A 25,063-nucleotide genomic window follows, 5' to 3' on the forward strand; every position below is an offset into this window, starting at 1 on the left:
CCCTCACCATGTATCTGTATTTCTTATGCATCCCTCTCTGATTGCTGTGTTTTTAGGTTTTATTGTGTCCCCCTCCTCCCCTGCCCCATAGGGGCAGGATTTTAACTTTCTAACTGCTCTGTTTAGCATCTGTCTTTTCTCTCTCCATTCATTCACTCTCTATAAAACCACCGATTTTATCTTGTTCTCTTACCCTTATTTTTGTTTTGGTTTGTCTTCATTTTTATTGAACTGTAGCTTACATAATGTAGATTGCATGAATGTTAAGTATATAGCTTGGTACACACACACACACACACACACACACACACACACACACACACACACACACACACACATGGATAAGCTCTACCCAAAAAGTTAAAAAGTTCTGTTTTACACATCTCTGAAGTACATAGAAGGCATTCCTTTGGTAATACCTAATTTCCAAATTTACCTTTCAAATTATATTTTGTAGTCCTAATACATAAAATATCTGTTCCAAGCAGACTGATCTGCATCATATCATATCCTCTTTACTTCTCCTTCTGTCTTCTGCTTTTCATGATATTTTACTTTTTTTTTTCCCTCTCCCCTGTCTACCAAATTCCTATTAGCCTCAATTTGAAATGTATTTTATTATGAACTTTTAGCAGTGATTGTCTGTGATAGTTGTATGTGTGTGTGTATCTGTGTTTATAATTCTTCTCTGAGGTCAGTAATGTTGTATTGGTACTAATAGTAGACAACACAAGCTAATACATTTTAGACTTTTAATTTTGATTTTCTCACTGTCTGTGGGTTTCAGTAATCATATCTATTAATTGAAGTCAGGCATGCTATTTCTAAGGTCCTCAGAGTTATAAAACTTTGAAACTGTATGATGTGTTGTTTTCCTGAATAAAGTTAGGAGTCAGATTAATCTTCCCAAACAATACTTCCTTATCTTCCCAGTTCTTCTACTTTATCTAAAAATTTTACATTTTTGCCATTGTAAGGACTCTCCATGTTGTGATATTACAATATGGTCGGGTAAGAAAAATCATTCAGTTATGAAAGAAAATTATCTTTTTATAAAAATATTTAATTACTTTATGCCTTGATGTCCTATTAGTATTTTGTGTTAATATTGTCCACTAATGGTTCACTTTATTAAAAGTGAATGGTTAAACCAAAAGTAATCAACACAAACTTATTCTAAAATTATATAGACATTCAAAGGATCTACCATAGTCAAATCAATCTGGAAAAAGGTGGGTGACCTACTCTAAATGTATAGTAATCTAGAAAGGATGGGTTGGGGCAAATATAGTTATAGATGGATGGAGTAGAATCCAAAAATTGATCACATACACATGGTCACCTGATATTGGACCAAAATGTAAGTAATTCAATGTGGATAGTATAGTTGTCTCAACAATGGTGCTGAACAACTGGGATATCCACTTGGGAAAAAATAAACTTTTACTTAACACCATACACAAAAATGAACTCTAAATTGATCATAGACTTAATTTAAAAGCTTAAACTAAGCCTTCAAAGAGAAAACAAAAGGATTATATCATTGTGACCCAGGAGGGATAGAGAAAGATGTTTTAGATAGGGCACCAAAAACACAAACCATAAAATTGGCCTTCATTAAATTAAGGACCTTGGCAAAGATATGGTCAAGTAAATGAGGTGGAGTGCCATAAACTGGGAGAAAGTATTATATATGTATATAGTCATAGATCATATGCATAAATATATATATGTAATGAAAAGACAAAACAATTAAAAATGTTGGGCAAAAGATTTGAACAATCATGTCACAAAAGAAAATATGCAAATAGCCATTTAATACACGGAAAGCTAATCAACATCACTGATCATTAAGGAATATGGCATACTAAAACCATAAGAAATCACCAAATACTCACTGAGATGATTAAAATTTTAAAAGACTGACAGTACCAAATGCTAATGAGTTATGGAGCTCATGGGAAAGTTAAAATGATACAGCCACTTTGGATGAACATTTTCACAGTTTTTTCTTTTTTTTTTTTATCAAGTTAAACATACACATGAGCCAGCAGTTCTACTCCTACATATTCACCTAAGAAAAATAAAAACATATGTTCACACAGGAGTTTGTTTCACAATAGCCAAAAACTAGAAACAACTGCTGAATGGATATATAAATGATCATATATCCGTATAATGGAATACTGCCCAGTAATATAAATAAACGAAGGTAGTACTGTCAGCCACAGCAGTAGGTTTAACAAGATGTTGTGTGACTCCATTTACATGGAATTCTAAAGTAGGCAATATTAATTCATAATGACAGAAAGCCAGTCAGTGGTTGCCTGGGGCCACACAAAGGGGAGGGGATGGACTGCAAGTGGACACAAGGGAATTTTTTTTGCATGTGCTCTATCTTGATGATGTACTTGTCAGACTCATCAAACTGTTTTAAAATGAGTACATATTTATTGTAAATAAATTGTCCATTAATGAAGATTAATAAAGCTTAAAAACTATTTTGGCATCTGACAAAAAATGTATTCAACCACTTGGAAAAATAAAAATACATAGATATGCACCACTTTCCTATGTCTCTTGGATGAAAAGACTATTGAAAACAATGAGTATTAGAATATTTAATACGAAAATCCATTGGATATGGCCAAAGATGTCTTCAGAATCCTAAATATTACATGATGCCAAGTGAAAGGAAGAAAACAAATTAATTATTCCACTGAAGATGTTTGGACACTTAACTTGAAACTCCTAAAAACGCAAGAAGATAGAAATAGTAAGTTATAAAATAAGTGAGCTCGAAAACCAACTATTGATTTTAGATTTTCCCACATGGAGCAAATGAGTAAGAACCATGTCAGAGATTTTGGTCTAATTTATCTTGGTTGTGGATATATGCAACTTTAGGAAGGGATAAAATGAATCACGTCTTTTGTATGTTTGACAGTGTGTACTGCAGTGCTTTTAACAGTGATTTTGAGCTTAAATTTAAGAAAGACTTAATATACCCTGGGCCATAAATGTAGAAAAATACAGCAATGAGTTTGATTATCAGCATCTTCAAACATAAATGTGCTAACATTGTTGCTGCCCACAGGGAAATTTTGAGACCGCTGTTTTCAAGTATTCACATTCATTTTAAAGGTTTTATTAATCAGACTTTCATAGGTTATTATTGTGGTTTTATGTAATTTGAAGACCTAAAAGATTTTGATCAGTACTAAGGTTTTGTTTTTCTGCTTTTATGTTTACAAATCTGACTAGTAACTTTAAAAGATAATTAAATAATTCCTAAGTTTTAATCTGTACAGATATTGATGGGGAAGTATTAAATTCACAAGAATTAATAACAAAATGTAAAATTATTTTATGAGTGATATATTTTGAATTCCTGTAATGATTTCTGTTTGCCCCAGCATGTCAGTGTTTATATCTCTTTTTGGAAGAGAGTGTGAATAGCTGGTAATTTGTTTTCCAATTCATATGTGTGCACGTGATAAAGAACCATACAATTAGGGAGGTGTTATAAATAGGATATGGTAAAAAAGACATACCTACTCATGTTTCCAAGATTTTATAGCATATGCCCAGTGGAGGTTTGCTCCTCTTTAATTTTGCCTTTTGGGCTAACCAGCTGACGCCCAGTTGAAAAGATTTATGTTCTTATGAGGCCACAAAAGCCTTAATGTTCAGTTTCCAGCTACCTCAGATTTTGGAGAACGCCATGTACCATCAGCAGCTTCAGTCCCCACCCTCTAATGCTAACGCTCATCTATCAAACTTGAAGCTGAGAGTGAGGGAGAGGAAGCTTCCAGATAAACACACAGCAGCGCCTAAACAGCTAATCACTCTAAGCTTCCGCTTCCAGGCCCTATAATTAGAAGTCCTTCTTTTCCTTGTATTCCCAGATGACGCAAATGCTTTTTGTGGCTTGGCACCTCATTTGGGGCGTGGGTTTAGTTTATGGCCAGGCTAGAGTCTGGTTTAGTCTTCTGATGCTGCATAAATAGTTCTCAAGCCACAGTCTACTCTGTACGACTTTTTCCTTTTATGTATATCGGCTTTTTAAATTGTGTTCTAGGAAAAAAAAAAAAAAAAGCTTGTCATTTCTCCCAGCAGAATGTGTGCAAAAGAGGAAATTATAAATTAAAAGAAAGCACATGATTGTATAGTACTATGCTAGTTATTTTTTTCTTCCTTTCCTTTCTGCTCTTTCAATTTTTTTTTTTTTACTATTTTAAAATTTTATCAAAAAAAGCTCATTGGTGGATTATGGAAGCCACATTTACATGGGGAAGTGGAAAAAGAAAACTTTTTAAAAAAGATTTTATTTGAGAGTGAGTGAGTGAGCATGAGCAGGGGGAGGGGCAAAAGGAGAGGGAGAAGCAGACTCCTCACTGAGTGGGGAGCCCTACACAAGGCTCAGTCTTAGAACCCCGAGATCATGACCTGAGCTGAAGGCAGCCACTTAACTGACTGAGCCACCCAGGCACCCCAAAAGAAAACTTTTTAGATAGGATACACAGAATCTAATAAAGATAAATTTTCAGTGGCCTATTTCTCTAAAAATCTGAATTTGTTTTACGTATTAGAAACTAGAAAGTTGTTAATGTCAGTTTGAAAAGCTGGGAGCCTATTGAAAAGTATTCATTTGTGATTATCATTTACATGAGAAACAGTAATTGTCTTGATTTGGCTAACAGGGACTTTTACTGCAGTGCTTATTATGAGTAAAATATTGATATGATTCTAAAAGAAATGAAGTTTATCTTTAGTAGGTGAGTCATATATTTGTATTATAAGTTCATCATTTTCCTGTCAGAATGTTTCCATTGAATTGTTTCTCATGTGCAGAAAATCATTTTGTGGTGGAAAAGTGAAATCAAAACATAGTAGCAGAATTGTGATAATTCAGACTTAGTATAACTCAGCAAAAAGTAGGAGGAGTGAAGAAATATTGTCCACAAGAGGACAATTAAGCATTCATGCTCAACCTTAGAAATTTATTGTTTGGATAACAACAATAATATGGAAAGAATATAAAGTATGTCAGTGACCCCATGACCATAGCTGGGTGCAGAATGGGAGGCAATGTTATATAAACTGTTACACGTTTGAAGTAGATCTCAATAAATGACACTTTTCATCATCTACAATGTATTCTTTTGGAAGTAGTCAGGACACTGGCGTCTAGTATGGTATTTTTGAATTTAACATAGTGACTAGAGCTGTACCTTATATTAGCCAAGTAGATAGCAAACTCACATATACTTCATCTTTCCATTTAAATGCCGACCTTATCTTCCACTAGCGCTTAATATTCTTTCATATCTTTTTTTTCAACTGAGAAAAGTTTTAAGAGTTAAAAAATGTGATTCTGCTTTTGGCATAGCAGAGTGAGCTAATAAACCATTCTTCCCACAGAAAACAAATATAAATTCTGGACAAAATATAAACAAACATGCACAAATTTAGATATGTGTATTATAGTTTCTGGAACAACCGACAGAAATTTAATATAAAGAGAGATATTTAAAAAGCTAATAGAAAAATTAAAATTGGATATTAAAAGTATTGAAATTATCTAGGAAAAGGAAAGGAAGCAAGAACAGAGAAACAACAAAAGCAAGGAAACCATCAGAAAAATAATAAAAAAATAATAAAATGGTAGCTATAAACTCAACCCTACCAGTAAGTTAGGCTAAATGTGAATGAACTATAGACCACCAATTTAAAAAGTCCAGAATTGAATTTAAGAAAACCCCAAATTAGACCTCAATTATTGTCTAAAACAAAATCATTTTAAATACAATTATATTGATTATAAAAGTGAAAGAATGGAAAAGTATATACCATGTGTGCACCAATCAGAACAAAGCTAGAGTGATGATATCAATACAAGAAAAAGTAGACTTCAGAACAAGGAAAATACCAGGGTTAAAATGGGACATCTTGATAAAAGAGGCAGTTCACCAAGAAGTCCTAATAATCCTAAATGTGTATGGACTTAAAAAAAAAGGTCTAAAATTTAGGGAGCTTATATAACTGAAAAAAAAAATATCCACAATTATACTTGGAGATGTTTGGTTCTATTCAGTGGTAGAACAAGAAAGTAGGCAATCAATCAGTAAGGATATTGAAGATCCTAACAATTCTATCAATTAACTGACCTTTATAACACTGCAAGTGTTCAAGTGTGTGTGGAACAGTCACTGCAGTCTAGTCTCAGATATAAAACAAGGTTTAACAAATTTCTTGTCATAATGGAATTAAACTAAAACTCAGTATGTGAAAGATACCTGAAAGATACCCAAATACTTGGAAAAACTCCACAACATACTAAATATCCCATGAATAAAGAGGAAATATCTGGAAAACATTTAGAACTGAATGCAAATGAAAAGGCAGTATCAAATTTTTGGAATTCATTCCATTTTAAAGCAGGTTTATAGGGAAATTTATACCAATGTATGCTTACTCTGAAAAAGAAGAAAGTTCCGGAAACAGTAATCTAAGCTTCCACCTTAAGAAAGTTGAAAAAAGGTGCACCTTAGTGGCTCAGTGGGTTAAGCATCTGACTCTCCATCTCAGCTCAGGTCTTGATCTCAGGGTTGTGTGTTCATGTGAGTTAAACAAAGAAAAAGTTGAAAAAACAAAGAGCAAATAAAACTAAAGCAAGGAGAATGAAGGAAATAGTAACAGAAGATACTAATAGCAGAAGGAGGAATATGGAATATAGGAGATGAATCAATGAAATTGAAAGAAAATCAGTGACAGCTGGGGCACCTGGGTGGCTCAGTCGTTAAGCGTCTGCCTTCTGCTCAGGTCATGATCCCAGGGTCCTGGGATCGAGTCCCACATCGGGCTCCCTGCTCAGCAGGAAACCTGCTTCTCCCTCTCCCACTCCCCCTGCTTGTGTTCCCTCTCTTGCTGTCTCTTTGTCAAAAAATAAATAAAATCTTAAAAAAAAAAAAAAGAAAAGAAAAAAAACTCAGTGACACCCAAAATAGATTTCCTTGAAAACATCTAGCCAGAATGACCAAGGAAAAAAAGAGGGAAGACAAATTATTGATAATCTCAATGAAAAAGTGGACATCACCAAAGATCCTACAGATATTAATAAAGTCCATTTCCTTGAGTTACAGAAAGTAATTCATCCAAGAACATTTAAATTAAATACCCCAATTTTCCATTTTAAAGTAATAAAATTTAAATTACAAAGAAATTAAATTAAAATGATTTTGGAGCGTTCAACAACAAAAAGGCCCACATAGTTTCACTGGCAAATACTACTGAACATCTAAGGGTAAGAAATAATAGCAGTTTTCCCCAATCTCTTCTAGAAAATAAGAATATAAGGAACATTTCACAATAGGACCAGCTTTACCCTGATTCCAAAAACAGACAAACACATGATTAGACACCTACAAACGAATATCCCTCAGGAACACATCATGAAAACCTTAAAACATTAGCTAATTGAATCTGGCAGCATATAATAAAGGATTTTGACCAGATGGAGCTTATCCTAGTAATGCAAGGCTTGTTTAACATTATCATTCATTAGTAAAATTCACCATATTAATCGAGTAAAGAAGAAAACCACATAATCATTTCAGAGGTGTAAAACACTGGACAAAATTCAACATTCGTTCATTATAAAAGCTCTCAACAAACTAGGAGTATAAAGAAACATCCTCAAGTTGATAGAGGGCATTTATAAAAAATCCTAAAGCTAATATCATACTTGAAGATTGAATGCTTTCTCCTAAAATTTGGAAGCCATGAATATTGCTTTCACCAGTTCTGTTTTTCTCAGCAAATGTAGTAAGTGAAGAAAAAGAAAAAAAAGGCATGTAATTTGGAAAGGAAGAAATAAAATTATGTCTATTCACATACTACATGATAGTCTGTAAAGAAAATTCCATGTAACCTAAAAAAACCCTTCCTAGAACTGGCAGAATATAAAAAATGTCAATTATGTCTCTATATGCCAGCAGGGAAAAATTGATAATTGAGATAAAATGAAGAGTCCCATTTATAATGGATCTAGGAAAATACATTTACAATTTGTGTGCTGAACAAGAAAAAAAGTCAAAGAAGATATATATATATCAAGAAATATGAAGTGTTCATAGATCAGAAGACTCAATATTGTTAAGATGTCCATCACCCTCAAATTGATTTATAGACTTAATATAATCCTCCCAAAAAAATATCCTAGGAATTTTTGTTATATCAAAATCTGATTCTGTGTTTGGAAAGGAATTGGAATAACCAAAATAATGTTGAAAAGGTTCTTACCTGATCTCAAGATTTACTATAAAGTTACAATAGTCAAGAAAGTGTGGTATTGGGGTGCCTGGGTGGCTCAATTGGTTGGGTGTCTGCCTTCGGCTCAGGTCATGATCCCAGGGTCCTGGGATCGGGTTCTGCTTCGGGCTCCTTGCTTGGGGGGGAGCCTACTTCTCCCTCTTCCACTCCCCCTGCTTGTGCTCTCTCTCTCTCTCTCTCTCCCTGACAAATAAATAAAATCTTAAAAAAAAAAAAATGTGTGGTATTAATGAAAGCATAGATGCAGAAATTGATGGACTGGAATAATACTTCCAGAAAAAGACCTATGCAGATACAGCCGGTTGATCTTTGACACGTTGACGATGGATAAAAAATAAAGGATAAAGAATTCAGTGGATAAAGAATAGTCTCTTGAAGAAATCTTGCTGGAACAATTGGACATCACTTGCAAAAATGTTAATTTGTGCGACACCTCACACTTTTTACAAAAATTAACTCAAAATGAATGATAGACCTATATGTAAAATATAAAACTCTGAAATTTTGACAAGAAAACAAAATATTTGTGACCATAGATTAGGCAAAGAATTCTTCGCTATGACATTTTGTCAAAATTAACAACTTGCTCCGTGAGACACTGTAGGCAGTTTGGATAAATGTTATGCCAGGGTAGAGACACAGTTTAAACTGGTGAATTAAGGTAGGGTATTAGTAGATAAACTGAAACTCAAAATTCAGGTTTTGAGAAATGGTAAAAAGTGGGAGCAGGTTTTAGTTCCATGGAGAGAAGTCATTTTCACGTTCTTTGTTATCAGATTGGCTGTTTTAAAATGCTTGTGAACTCTTGGTAAACCTTTCTCTACTAGTCATATGGGAACATCAGAAAACTACAGTTAGCGTCCTCACTAAATGTATACTGATGTATACTGATGTGGCATGAAGGTTTTGTGTTCATACAAGAAAAAGGTGCTGTGTTTTAATTTTTTTTTATTGGGGGAAGTTTTTTACATCTTTGGTAATTTTTTTTCCTTTAAAGTATAATGAGTGTTTTGTGAAAATATTTCATCCACATACATAATTGTTTTTATTTTTACTCTCTTTTTGTTGTGTCTTTCAGGAATGCTTCTAGTCACAACAGACACCCTTGGCCATGACTTTCATGTCTTCCAAATTCTGACTCATCCTTGGTCTTCATCACAAAGTGCTGTCCATCATCTATATACTCTTCACAGGGGAGAAACTGAAGCCAAAGTAAGTTGTATATTTTTTAGAAAGTGTTTGTGTGTGTGTGTTGTGTGTGTGTGTGTGGTGTGTGTGTGTGAGAGTGTGTGTGTGTGTGTGTGTGTGTAATATGACATCTAATTTAGCTGGTTATTTATGTCATATTGGAGCTTAATGTTAATATTAGTGAGAACATAAAATATCCTATTTTGACCCAATAAATACATAAGCAGTGGGCAAACAAGTCAATGAAGTTGATAAAACATAAGTTCTATATATCCTTCTCCTCCTACCCTATACCATTTCCTCCCCCGGCAAAAACCCTATCATCCATTGGATATCTCTCCCGGTCTTTTTATGTGTGTTTTGGTTTTATATACATGCATACATGCACACGCACACACACAAATGCATGTAAACATGTGTTCACATATACACAAAATAATTGAATTTTATAGTGTATGACTCTATGGGTAATATTTGGTGGTATGCAGGAGTCAGCTCACAGTGGCTAGTGAGAATGAGTTGTGTACGTTTGTCCCCAACTCTGGATGTAGTGACATTACATTGGTGATGTGAAATCATCTACGCTAGGAGTGTTTATATAATGGAAATCGACAAACACTACAAGTCATAACTGTTTCTTTTCTTATGGAACCAGTTTTTTTTTTTTTTAAGATTTTATTTATTTATTTGACAGATTCAGAGATAGCGAGAGCAGGAACACAAGCAGCGGGAGTGGGAGAGGGAGAAGCAGGCTTCCCGCGGAACAGGGAGCCCAATGCAGGGCTTGATCCCAGGACCCTGGGATCATGACCTGAGCCGAAGGCAGACGCCTAACGACTGAGCCACCCAGGCGCCCATGGAGCCAGTTTTTAACATTTAGCACATCACTGTGCATGCATGTATGGGCATGCACATACACACACATCCACACAACATCCACACACACATCCACATCCACATACATAACTTACTAAGCATTTGTATTAGGCACCATGCTAAGTGCTTTTACATGTATTCTTAATATCACTTGGTAGATACTGAGCTAGCTTAATAGGCTAAAATTCCAACTATTCATTCTTTTGTTTCCCAGAGCCTATGGTTATGCATTTACCAGTATGCTACTGTATATCCTTTATCCTGAGAGATAGCTCATTGACCCACCACTATTTATTAGCTAGTCCATCCTTTCCCACTAGTCTAAAATGCTTTTTATCATAAGTTTCCATTAGAATTTTCTGTAATAGAATGAAATATCTTAAATGTATAGAAATCCATGAGTTTATAATGATACTTAAAAAGGAAGTATTGGACGTAACTGTAGGTTGCTTGTTTACTAACTCATCATTTTGAAAATTGATAACTAAAGCATTTAACTTGTCTTTCTTATATCAATTTAATAAGATAACTGAATAGTTGGTGAGGGAAAGTTTTTCTTTATGGAAGAATTCCAGTATTAAAAATGTTAGAATTTAGATTTAGTGTGGTGATTATTTTGCAATATATACACATATTGAATCATTATGCCATACACCTGAAACTAATATAAAGTTGTATGTCAGTTATACCTCAATTAAAAAAAAAAGTCAGAATTTTAAGAATCACCATTGTTGCTACCCCTAATGAAACAATGGATTTAGGCAGTAATCATCTGTATTTAGTTTTAGCTGATGGTGGAACAGTCAGATATCATGTACTTCCTGATTTGATGTAATAGGATGTATACAATATCATCTATGAAATATTTCTGCCCAATCCTCTAAATTAAACCTGAATCTAATTCAGCCCATAGATATAATTAGTACTTTACATAAAAGAGAGAGATAGACAAGTTAAACAATACCATGAGAATGCAGCCAGCCAAATCTAAAATGTGGGAAGTTCTTCATTAAAAATGTGACCTGATTTTTTTTAAAGTTTTTATTTAGTTAGAATACAGTGTAATATTCATTTCAGGTATAGAATTTAGTGATTCATTCCTTACATATAGTACCTGGTGCTTATCCCAAGCACCGTCCTTAATCCCCATCATCCATTTAACCCATCCCCCTACCTCTCCTTTGATAACCATCAGTTTATTCTCTATAGTTAAGAGTCTGTTTCTTGGTTTGTCTTTCTGTTCTTCCCCCCATGTTCATTTATTTTGTTTCTTAAATTCCACATATGAGTGAAATCATATGGTATTTGTCTTTCTCTGACTTACTTCGCTTAGCATAACATTCTCTAGCTCCATCCTCCTCATTGCAAATTGCTAGATTTCATTCTTTTTTTATGGCTGAGTAATATTCCATTGTGTATATATACCGTATCTTCTTTATCCATTCATCAGTCGATGGACATTTGGGCTCTTTCCATAATTTGGCCATTGTTTATAATGCTGCTATAAACATTGGGGTGCATGTGTCCCTTAGAATCAGTATTTTTGTATCCTTTGAGTAAATACCCAGTAGTGTAATTGCTGGATTGTAGGGTAGTTCTATTTTTAAGTTTTTGAGGAACCTCCATACTGTTTTCTAGAGTGGCTGCACCAGTTTGCATTCCCACCAACAGTGTAAGAAGGTTCCCCTTTCTCTGAATCCTCACCAATACCTGTTGTTTCCTGTGTTCTTATTTTTAGCTATTCTGACAGGTGTGAGGTGGTATCTCATCATAGTTTTGATTTGTATTTCCCTAATATTGAGTGATGTTGAGCATCTTTTCATGTGTATGTCTTCTTTGGAAAAATGTTTGTTCATGCCTTCTGCCCATTTTTTAACTGGATTATTTGTTTTTGGGGTGTTGAGTTTTGTAAGTTCTTTATAGATTTTGGATGCCAATCCTTTATCAGATATGTCATTTGCAAATATCTTCCCCCCCTCCCAAAGGTTGCCTTTTAGTTTAGTTGATTGTTTCCTTCATTGTGCAGAAAGTTTTTATCTTTTTTTTTTTTACTTTACCAAATTATTATTTTTTTTTCAAATTTTTATTTAAATTCTAGTTAGTTAACATATAGGGTAATACTGGTTTCAGGAGTAGAATTTACTGATTCATCACTTACATGTAACACCCAGTGCTCTACACAAGTTCCCCCCTTAAAACCCATTACCCAGAAGCTTTTTATCTTGATGAAGTCCCAATAGTTCATTTTTGCTTTTGTTTCCCTTTCCTGAGGAGACATATTGTGTAAGAAGTTGCTATAGCTTGTGTCACAGTGGTTACTGCCTGTGTTCTCCTCTAGGATTTTGATGGTTTCCTGTCTCACATTTAGGTCTTTCATCTATTTTGAATTTATTTTTGTGTATGGTGTAAGAAAGTGGTCCAGTTTCATTCTTTTGCATGTTGCTGTCCAGTTTTCCCAACACCATTTATTGAAGAGACTGTCCTTTTCCCATTGGATATTCTTTTCTCCTTTGTCAAAGATTAATTGACCATATGGTTGTGGGTTCATTTCTGGATTTTCTAGTGACCTGATTCTTACAACAAATATAGCTAACCCTTGAATACATGGGTTTGAACTTCACGGGTCCACTCATGTGGATTTATTTTGATAAGTACTGTAAATGTATTTTTTCTTTCTTATGATTTTTCTTTTTCTTTTTAAGTTTTTATTTTAGTAACCCGGTGCTCATCATGACAAGTGTACTCCTTAATCCCTATCACCTATTTCACCCATCCTGCCACCTCCCCTCTGGTAACCATCAGTTTGTTCTCTGTAGTTAAGAGTCTGTTTCTTGGTTTGCCTCTCTCTGTTTTTTCCCTATGATGATTTGCTTTGTTTCTTAAATTCCACAAATGAGTGAAATCATATGGTATTTGTCTTTCTTGGACTGACTTATTTCACTTAGCATTATATTCTCTAACTTCATCCACGGCTTTGCAAATAACAAGATTTCATTCTTTTTTATGACTGAATAGTATTCCACTGTGTGTGTGTGTGTGTGTGTGTGTGTGTGTGTGTGTATGTGTGTGACACATCGTCTTTATCTGTTCATCAGTTGATGGACACTTGGGCTGCTTCCATAGTTTGCTATTGTAAACAATGCTGCAATAAACATAGGGGTGCATGTAGCCCTTTGAATTAGTGTTTTGTTTTCTTTAGGTAAATACCCAGTGGTGTAATTGTTGGATTGTAGGGTGGTTCTATTTTAAAATTTTTGAGGAACCTCTGTACTATTTTCCAGAGTGGCTGCACCAGTTCGCATTCCTCCCAACAGGATAAGAGTTTCCTTTTTTGGGGCGCCTGGGTGGCTCAGATGGTTAAGCGTCTGCCTTCGGCTCAGGTCATGATCTCAGGGTCCTGGGATCGAGTCCCGCATTGGGCTCCCTGCTCCTTGGGAACCTGCTTCTCCCTCTGCCTCTCTCTCTCTCTCATGAATAAATAAATAAAATCTTTAAAAAAAAAAAAAAAAAAGAGTTTCCTTTTTCTCTACATCCTTGCCAACACCTGTTGTTTCTTGCATTTTTGATTTCAGCCATTCTGACAGGTGTGAGGTGGTCTTTCATTGTAGTTTTGATTTGTGTTTCCCCGATATTGAGTGATGTTAAGCAACTTTTCATGTGTCTGTTGGCCATCTGTCTGTCTTCTTTGGAGAAATATCTTTCATGTCTTCTGCCCAGTTTTTAATTGCATTATTTGTTTTTTTTTGTTTTTTTGGGGTTTTTTTTTTTGGATATTGAGTTGTATAAATTCTTTATATATCCTGGATACTAACCTTTTATCAGATATATCATTTGCAAATATCTTCTTCTAGTTAGTAGGTTGCCTTTTAGTTTTGTTGATTGTTTCCTTTGCTGTGCAGAAGCTTTTTATTTTGATATAGTTCCAATAGTTTATTTTTCCCTTTACTTCCCTTGCCTCAGGAGACATATCTAGAAAAATATTGCTACAGTCGATGTCAGAGAAATTACTGCTAATGCTCTCTTCTAGGATTTTTATGGTTTCAGGCCTCACATTTAGGTCTTTAATCCATTTTGAGTTTATTTTTGTATATGGTGTAAGAAAGTGGTCCAGTTTCATTCTTTTGCACGTTGCTGTCCGGTTTTCCCAACACCATTTATTGAAGAGACTGTCTCTTTCCCATTGGATATTCTTTCCTGCTTTGTCAGAGATTGATTAACCATATAGTTGTGGGTTCATTTCTGGGTTTTCTGTACTGTTTCATTGACCTATGTGTCTATTTTTATGCCAGTATCATACTGTTTTTTGTTTTTTTTTTAAAGATTTTATTTATTTATCTGAGAGAGAGAATGGGAGACAGAGAGCATGAGAGGGCAAAGTCAGAGGGAGAAGCAGACCCCCCGCTGAGCAGGGAGCCCGATGTGGGACTCGATCCCGGGACTCCAGAATCATGACCTGAGCTGAAGGCAGTTGCTTAACCAACTGAGCCACCCAGGCGCCCGTGTATCATACTGTTTTGATTGCTGTAGCTTTGTAGTATAACTTAAAATCTGGAATTGTGATACCATCAGCTTTGTTTTTCTTTTGTAAGATTATTTTGTCTATTTGGGATCTTTTGTGGCTCCATACAAATTTTATTTTATTTTATTTTTTTTTAAAGATTTTATTTATTTATTTGACAGAGAGAGACATAGCGAGAGAGGGAACACAAGCAGGGGGAGTGGGAGAGGGAGAAGCAGGCTTCCCGCGGAGCAGGGAGCCCGATGCGGGGCTTGATCCCAGGACCCTGGGATCATGACCTGAGCCGAAGGCAGTCGCTTAACCAACTGAGCCACCCAGGCGCCCTCCATACAAATTTTAGGATTATTTGTTCTTGTTCTGTGAAAAATGCTATTGGTATTTTGATAGGGATTGCATTAAATGTGTAGATTGCTTTGGGTAGTATGGACATTTTAACAATATTTGTTCTAATCCATGAGCATAGAATGTCTTTCAATTTGTTTGTGTCATCTTCAGTTTCTTTAATCGGTGTTTTATAGTTTTCAGAATACAGGTCTTTCACTTCCTTGGTTAAGTTTATTCCGAGGTATCTTATTATTTTTGGTGCAATTGTAAATGGGATTGCTTTCTTAATTTCTCTTTCTCTTGCTTCATTATTAGTGTATAGAAATGCAACAGATTTCTGTGCATTGATTTTTGTATACTGTGACCTCACTGAATTCATTGATCAATTCTAGTAGTTTTTTGGTGGTGTCTTTTGGGTTTTCTCTATATAGTATCATGTCATCTTCAAATTTTGGAAGTTTTATTTCTTCCTTACCAATATGGGTGCCTTTCATTCCTTTTTGTTGTCTAATTGCTGTGGCTAGGACTTCCAGTACCATGTTGAATAAAAGTGGTGAGAATGGACATCCTTATCTTGTTCCTGATCTTAGGGGGAAAGCTTTCAGTTTTTCCCCATTGAGTATGATGTTAGCTGTGGGTTTTTCATATATGGCCTTTATTATATTGAGGTATATTCCCTCTAAACCTACTTTGCAGAGGGTTTTTATCATGAATGGATGTTATACTTTGTCAAATGCTTTTTCTGTGTCTATTGAAATGTTCATATGGTTTTTATCCTTTCTCTTGATGTGTTACATCACATTGACTGATGTCTTTCTTTATTTTTCTTGCCTAATTTCTCTGACTAGGATTTCCAGTAGCATGTTGAAAAAAACGGTGAGAATGGGCATCCTTGTTTTTGTTCTTCATCTTAGAGGAAAAGCTTTCATCTGCTCACGGTTGAGTGTGATGTTAGGTGTGGGCTTGTCATAGATGGCCTTTATTATGTTGAGGTACATTTCCTTTATATTCATTTTGTTGAGAGTTTTTATCATGAATGGATGTTGAATATTTTAAAATGCTTTTTCCATATCTATTGAGATGGTCATATGATTTATATCCTTTGTTTTGTTAACGTGTGGCTCTCAGTCAGCATCTAGATGGAGCTTCTAGATTGGAAGCTGGACTCTCAGGCAGCAGCTTTTAAAGTATGAAAATATATCTCTTTTAAGGATGGTCTAGGAGAGGGGCATTTTTGTCTACTGCTTCCGTTCTGTGCCCTGGGTAGAAATAATTTTATTTTATTTTTTTCTGTTAATCACCATAGGTTACATCATTAGTTTTTGATGTAGTGTTCCATGATTCATTGTTTCCGTATAACACCCAGTGCTCCATTCAGTATGTGCCCTCTTTTTTTTTTTTTTTAAAGATTTTATTTATTTATTTGACAGAGAGAGAGATAGCTAGAGCAGGAACACAAGCAGGGGGAGTGGGAGAGGGAGAGGCAGGCTTCCCGCCGAGCAGGGCGCCCGATGTGGGACTCGATCCCAGGACCCCGGGATCATGACCTGAGCCGAAGGCAGACGCTTAACAACTGAGCCACCCAGATGCCCAGTATGTGCCCTCTTTAATACCCATCACCAGGCCAACCTATCCCTCCACCCCCCACCCCTCTAGAACCCCCGGTTCATTTCTCAGAGTTCATAGTCTCCCATGGTTCGTCTCCCCCTCCGATTCCCCCCCCCTTCATATTTCCCTTCCTACTATCTTCTTTTTTTTTTTAACATATAATGTATTATTTGTTTCAGAGGTACAGGTCTGTGATTCAACAGTCTTACACAATTTACAGCGTTCACCATAGCACATACCCTCCTCAATGTCTATCACCCAGCCACCCCATCCCTCCCACCCCCCACCACTCCAGCAACCCTCAGTTTGTTTCCTGAGATTAAGAATTCTTCATATCAGTGAGATCATATGATACATGTCTTTCTCTGATTGACTTATTTCGTTAGCTTAATACACTCTAGTTCCATCCACACCATTGCAAATGGCAAGATTTGGGGTTTTTTTTGATGGCTGCATAATATTCCATTGTGTGTGTGTGTGTGTGTGTGTGTGTGTGTGTGTGTGTGTGTGTATATATATATATATATATATATATATATATATACCACATTTTCTTTATCCATTCATCTGTTGATTGGACATCTTGGCTCTTTCCATAGTTTGGCTATTGTGGACATTGCTGCTATAAACATTGGGGTGCATGTACCCCTTCGGATCACTACATTTGTATCTTTGGGGTAAATACCCAGTAGTGCAATTGTTGGGTCATACGGTGGCTCTATTTTCAACTTTTTGAGGAACCTCCATACTGTTTTCCAGAGTGGCTGCACCAGCTTGCATTCCCACCAACAGTGTAGGAGGGTTCCCCTTTCTCCGCATCCTTGCCAACATCTGTCGTTTCCTGACTTGTTAATTTTAGCCATTCTGACTGGTGTGAGGTGGTATCTCATTGAGGTTTTGATTTGGATTTCCCTGATGCCGAGCGATGTTGAGCGCTTTTTCATGTGTCTGTTGGCCATTTGGATGTCTTCTTTGGAAAAATGTCTGTTCATGTCTTCTGCCCATTTCTTGATTGGATTCTTTGTTCTTTGGGTGTGGAGTTTGATAAGTTCTTTATCGATTTTGGATACTAGCCCTTTATCTGATATGTCATTTGCAAATATCTTCTCCCATTCTGTCGGTTGTCTTTTGGTTTTGACTGTTTCTTTTGTGGTGCAAAAGCTTTTTATCTTGATGAAGTCCCAATAGTTCATTTTTGCCGTTGCTTCCCTTGCCTTTGGTGCTGTTTCTAGGAAGAAGTTGCTGCGGCTGAGGTCGAAGAGATTGCTGCCTGTGTTCTCCTCTAGGATTTTGATGGACTCCTGTCTCACATTTAGGTCTTTCAACCATTTTGAGTCTACTTTTGTGTGTGGTGTAAGGAAATGGTCCAGTTGCATTCTTCTGCATGTGGCTGTCCAATTTTCCCAACACCATTTGTTGAAGAGACTGTCTTTTTTCCATTGGACATGCTTTCCTGCTTTGTCGAAGATTGGTTGACCATAGAGCTGAGGGTCCATTTCTGGGCTGTCTATTCTGTTCCATTGATCTATGTGTCTGTTTTTATGCCAGTACCATACTGTCTTGATGATGACAGCTTTGCAATAGAGCTTGAAGTCCGGAATTGTGATGCCACCGGCTTTGCTTTTCTTTTTCAACATTCCTCTGGCTATTCGGGGTCTTTTCTGGTTCCATACAAATTTTAGGATTATTTGTTCCATTTCTTTGAAAAAAGTTGATGGTATTTTGATAGGGATTTCATTAAATGTGTAGATTGCTCTAGGTAGCATTGACATCTTCACAATATTTGTTCTTCCAAGCAATACAAGCCTTCCTCAAGAAACAAGAAAGGTCTCAAATACACAACCTAACCCTACACCTAAAGGAGCTGGAGAAAGAACAGCAAATAAAGCCTAAACCCAGCAGGAGAAGAGAAATAATAATGATCAGAGCAGAAATCAATGAAATAGAAACCAAAAGAACAGTAGAACAGATCAACGAAACTAGGAGCTGATTCTTTGAAAGAATTAATAAGATTGATAAACCCCTGGCCAGACTTATCAAAAAGAAAAGAGAAAGGACCCAAATAAATGAAATCATGAATGAAAGAGGAGAAATGACAACCAACACCAAAGAAATACAATTATAAGAACATATATGCCAGCAAGTTAGATAATCTAGAAGAAATTGATGCATTCCTAGAGATGTATAAACTACCAAAACTGAACCAGGAAGAAATAGAAAACCTGAACAGACCTATAACCAGTAAGGAAATTGAAGCAGTAATCAAAAATCTCCCAACAAACCAGAGCCCAGGGCCAAATGGCTTCCCAGGGGAATTCTACCAAACATTCAAAGAAGAATTAATACCTGTTCTTCTGAAACTGTTCCAAAAAATAGAAATAGAAGGAAAACTTCCAAACTCATTTTATGAGGCCAGCATTACCTTGATCCCAAAATCAGCCAAAGACCCCCATCAAAAAGGAGAATTACAGACCAATATCCCTGATGAACATGGATGCAAAAATTCTCACCAAAATACTAGCCAATAGGATCCAACAGTACATTAAAAGGATTATTCACCACGACCAAGTGGGATTTATCCCTGGGCTGCAAGGTTGGTTCAACATCCACAAATCAATCAGTGTGATACAATACATTAACAAAAGGAAGGACAAGAACCATATGATCCTCTCAATAGTTGCAGAAAAAGCATTTGACAAAGTACAGCATCCTTTCTTGATTAAAACTCTTCAGAGTATGGGGATAGAGGATACATATCTCAATATCATAAAAGCCATCTATGAGAAACCCACAGCGAATATCATACTCAATGGGGAAAAACTGAGAGCTTTCCCCCTAAGGTCAGGAACACGGCAGGGATGTCCACTATCACCACTGCTATTCAACACAGTACTAGAAGTCCTAGCCACAGCAATCAGACAACAAAAAGAAATAAAAGGCATCCGAATCGACAAAGAAGAAGTCAAACTCTCACTCTTTGCAGATGATATGATACTTTATGTGGAAAACCCAAAAGACTCCACTGCAAAACTGCTAGAACTCATACAGGAATTCATTTTAAATTATGTAAATATCCCTTCCCCCCCCCCAAATTTGTAACACTTCTTTTATTTATATATATCATTTGGTTAATAGAGTCCTATTTTATTCAGTGGGTTATATTCATTCAATAACTATTTATTTTAAAGCTCAGAATATCCCAGATTGGGCCAGTGGCACCTGTCAACTTGACATCTGTGTCCTTTGACATATCTCCATTTCTCTTACAACGTCCTTACCTTCTGGCACAACGAAACTTGCTTATTCTTATTTTAGTTACCATTCGTATTTGTTTCTTTTGTATGGAAGTTTCCAATTAGATGAACATTTTAGTGAAGATTCAGTATTTCACTGTGCTGCTGGCACATTTTATTTCTTTTTTAAAAAAATTCATTTATTTGAGGGCGCCTGGGTGGCTCAGTTGGTTGAGCGACTGCCTTCAGCTCAGGTCATGATCCTGGAGTCCCTGGATCGAGTCCCGCATCGGGCTCCCTGCTCGGCAGGGAGTCTGCTTCTCCCTCTGACCCTCCCCCCCTCTCATGTGCTTGCTCTCTCTCATTCTCTCTCTCTCAAATAAATAAATAAATCAATCTTTAAAAAAAAAAAAATTCATTTATTTGAGAGATAGGGGGGTGTTGGGAAAGAGCAGAGAGAGAGAGGGAGGGGGAAACTCAAGCAGACTTCATGCTGAGCGCAGAGCCTCACACGGGGCTGGATCTCAGGACCCTGAGATCACAACCTGAGCCAAAACCAAGAGTCAGCTGCTTAACCAACTCTGCCACCCAGGCACCCCCACATTTGATTTCTTAACTCTGTTTTTATAATACCTATTCTGCCCTCACCAGTCACTGGTATGCTCTGCTTCAGCTCTAACTTCCTAGAATTTTAGTATTTTAAATATTTATACTTTTTTTCTTTTCTTTTTTTTTTTTTTGCTTACACCTATTTTTTGGTAACTCATTTGCATTAGCATTATTTATCATTTAATTATCTATACATCCAACCTGGAAATAGAGATCATGCTTAACCTTCTTGGTATCTGTCATCCTTAGAACAGTGCCCTGTGCATGGGCAAATGTTTGTAGGTATAAATATTTGCTGCTGCCAATGCTATGCCTATTTAACATGAAGAGAAACCAAATAGAAATTATTAAAATTATTTTGTTCTGTGTCACACTCTGTAATTTAGGAGGTTGGGAATTTCTAAACACCAAATATTAAGATCGAAGGAAACTCAACTAATGACCATAAAATTAATTTCTGTAAGCTTCTACTGAAAATTATTTTGAAATAATATATAAAATGTAGCACTGATTATGAAATCTATATGGCATATGATCTATCTAACTGTCTTTGAGTACTTCAAAATCATGTCATTCTGGATTCTTCCAAAAACTCTGAGGGTACTTTAATCAGGCAAGGAAAAAAACTCAAGTATGTGGATCTAATTATGTTGAATTAAGTTGTTTTGTGATCTATGACTTGGGATATCCTCTGCATCTGACAGTAATTTTCCTCATAAGGCACATATGCAGTTAGAAAAATATTCCTAGTTTTCAACGGGAATATATATGTGTGTGTGTGTATATATATATATGTGTGTGTATATATATATATAGTGAAACCTTAAAGTATTTTTCAATATACTTCCATAATGTCTTACTCAAGCAGATACAAGTCATTTTAGTACTTAACATGCTAATTTTAGTAATGGCCAACTTGCTTTGGAAACATTTGCACATCAGGTAAGTGTTACTTTTATCGGAATAGTCCTATAAAATGGTAAGATTATAGGTTTAATTCTCAATGGCAAAAGAATCTAGCTATTTAATATTATTAATGGTCAGTTCTAAAAACAGGTAATTTTAGTATGAGGATGTCCAGATATTGCCTGCTTAGGTTTATACTGAAATTCAAATTTTACTGGACTCTCTGTATTTTTATTTGCTAAACCTCGCAATCCTACGTATAGCCCTATGCTCTTGATTTTTGTCAGTTCCCTTCCCCCCAAAAATGTTAGCTTTATTGAGATATAATTCTTAGAATATAAATTTCATTTTTTAAAAATGTGCATTTCAGTGTTTTTTTTTTAGTATATTCACAGAGCTATGCAACCATCATCAGGATCTACTTTTAGAACATTTTTATAACAAACTTTTTGCCGATTAGCAGTCACTCCCCATTCCCCATCCCCAACTTCCATATATACTTGGATGCTGCCTAGTAACTCTATTAAAGGATACATTTTCTACTTTCCTTAAGCTTTAATTTACTCATCTGTAAAATGGGGCCAAAGACTATTTCATAGGGTTTATTTTAGGAAATGTCAGAAATAATAGATGTAAACTGTGTCTTACTGTACTTAGTAAAACAGCCAGCACAGTAAATGACAAAGAGTTAATACGAGGACCTCACTTTGGGTCATTGTAGAGTAAGAGGGAGAGGTTGGTGGAAAGAGGGTGGAGTAGGAGGTTGCTAAGCTCTCTTTGTCTTATGGATACAACTAGATAACACTCAAATCAGCATAAATAACCTAGAGTAAGAGGGACTGGATTTACCTGAAGCAATCAAAGAACAATGTTTTTCTAGATATAATACATCAGGCCATGAAGGATGGTGATCCTTGAGAGATGGGAAACAAATGAGAAAAACCCTATGATTGCCCCAGCTTAACTGCCTTGACAGAGTTTCCAGCTCATTGTGCAGGAAGCGGGAGCCCAAGTGGAGCCGGATAGACTCCCTCTGTTGATGAGGTATTGCTAAGAGTACGATCATAGAGTTCTCAGGACACAGTGCTGGAGAGAGATCAGAGGAAATCTGAGGCCTTGGAAAGAACCATTGTCGTATCAGAAAGAAGAAAGTAAAACTATATTTATTTAAAGATGATTGTGTAGAAAATCTAATGGATTCTACAAAAATAGTTAGAATAAGAGATTTTAATTAGGTTTCAGGGTATTAGATCAGTATATGGAAGTCAATTGCACCTCTATATATACTAGGAACAAACAATAGGTAATTGATAATTTAAAAAAGAGTTAAAGGTAAAAAATAGTGTGTAATATGTACTTATCATATGTAAGACATGTACCCTTAAAACTATAAAACATTGCTGAGAGTAAGGATGTAAATAAATGGAGAATTAAACCATGTTTTGGGGTTGGAATGCTTAATATTGTTAGGATGTCCGTTCTCTCCAAATTGATCTGTATATTCAATGCAATCCCCATGAAAAGCCCAGCAGGATAAAAAACAAACAAACAAAGCCCTATACATAGGGCTTATAATGGCAAAATAACGCTGAAAAAGAAAAACAAATTTGGGGAGATATTACTACCTGATAGCAAGACTTACTAAAGCTACAGTGATCAACAAGGAACCCAGGAACATTCCCGTACATATGGACAATTGATTTTTGGCAAATGTGCAAAATGAGAAAGGCTAGTCTTTTCAACAATGGTGATGGACCACTTGGGTGTTTATGTGCAAAAAAAATGATCATCAATCCATACCTCATCCCCTATACAAAAATGAACTCAAATTGGATCGTAGATTTATATGTGAAACCTACTGTTATAAAGCTTTTAGAAGAAAAAGGAGAAACCTTTTGTGACTTGGGTTGGACAGATTTCTCATGGATGACTCGAATAGCAAAATCCACGAAAATAAAACTGATAAATTAGAGTTCATTAAAACAAAACATATCTGCTCTTTGAGAAACACTGGTAATAGAATGAAAAGGCACAAACTGTCTTGTACCTACCACACCTTTTAAGGGATTCTCAAAAGTCAGTGAGTTGGAGGAACTGGATTTCTCATACATTGCTGTTGGGAATGTGAAATGGTACAGCCACTCCGGAAGATAGAAGTTTCTTAAAGTCTTAACATACACTTACCATACCACCCAGCAACCCCAGTCCTGGGCAGTCAACAACATGGAATTCACATTGTTCTGGATATCCACATTTGCTATATATTTCTTTCCTATGGTTGTCATAACAAGTTACCATGAAACTGGGGGAGGGGTCAAAATAACAGAAATTGATTCTCCCACAATCCTGGAGACCAAAAGTCCAAAATTAAAGTGTTGGCAAGGCCACACTCCCTCTAGAACCTCTAAGCAGAATCTGTTCTTTGCCTTTTCCAGCTTCCAGTGGCTGTCAGCATTCCTTGCCTTATAGCCATCTCTATCACTCCAGCCATTGCCTCTGTGGTCACATTTCCTCCTCCTCTTCTCTATGTCTTCTCTTCTGTGTGTTTTATAGGATATATGTGAATACATATAGTACTTACTCCTATAATCCAAGATAAACTCTTAAGATCTATAACTCAATCACATTTTGGTGTATAAGGTTATGGTCACTCTTTGGGTCTATAATATACTATATGCAGGTTCCAGGGATTAGGATTGGAATATGTCTTTTTTTGAGCCACTGTTTACCTCACTACAGTCTGCCCTCTAATCCCTTAAATTCAGGATCATCCCATGTGCAAAATACATTTACCCCATACTAACATCCCTAAAAGTCTCAGTTTATGGCAGCGTATACTCTAAGTCTAAAATCTCTTGAAAATATCATTAGCCCGAAAGCTCCAATGTCGTCATCTAAATCATCCAAATCAGGTATGATTGAGACTCTATATATGATCCATCCTGGGGCAAAATTCACCTTGATTGGTGTGGAAACGGAGGATATAATGAAAATGAGGCAGAAAAATATATAGAAAGAAATAAAGATGGAAAGCCCCCCAAATTTGTTGAAAGATGCAATTTAAATCTTCCCAAAAGACTAGCAAACACCAAATAGGACTGGATATGAGAAAACGCCAGTTTAAGAACATCATAGTCAACTTTCTGAAAAGCAAAGTAAAGAGCAAATCTTGAACATAGCCAGAGGAAAATAACCCCTTGTATACAGGGAAATACCATCTCAACAAACAAGTCACTTCTCATCAGGAACCATGGAAGTCTGAAGGCAGTGGAATAGCATGTTTAGAGGACTGAAAGAAAAAAATACAGATGATCAAAAATTCTCCGTCCAGCAATAGTATCATTCAAGAATGAAGGAGTGAGAAATAAGGCCAGTGCATTGACAATAAAAATTATGCTAAAGGGAAATGATACCAGAGTAAACTTGGATCTTGTAAAAGTAATGAAATATCTGAGAAATGATCAGT

At 35.9% G+C, this 25,063-nt stretch overlaps 1 protein-coding gene across 7 annotated transcripts in view; it reads left to right on the top strand.

Annotated features, from left to right (window-relative positions):
- Positions 1-25,063, top strand: part of BCAS3 (BCAS3 microtubule associated cell migration factor) — a 593,075-nt gene that overhangs the window by 200,505 nt on the left and 367,507 nt on the right. For all 7 annotated transcript variants that reach the window (XM_078064169.1, XM_078064164.1, XM_078064176.1 and 4 more), the window contains exon 14: positions 9,413-9,546. In XM_078064169.1, coding sequence (XP_077920295.1) covers positions 9,413-9,546 — 134 coding nt within the window. The remainder of the gene's footprint in view (positions 1-9,412; positions 9,547-25,063) is intronic.

This window comes from Halichoerus grypus, chromosome 2 (genome assembly GCF_964656455.1).
Source record: "Halichoerus grypus chromosome 2, mHalGry1.hap1.1, whole genome shotgun sequence".
Lineage (NCBI taxonomy): Eukaryota > Metazoa > Chordata > Mammalia > Carnivora > Phocidae > Halichoerus > Halichoerus grypus.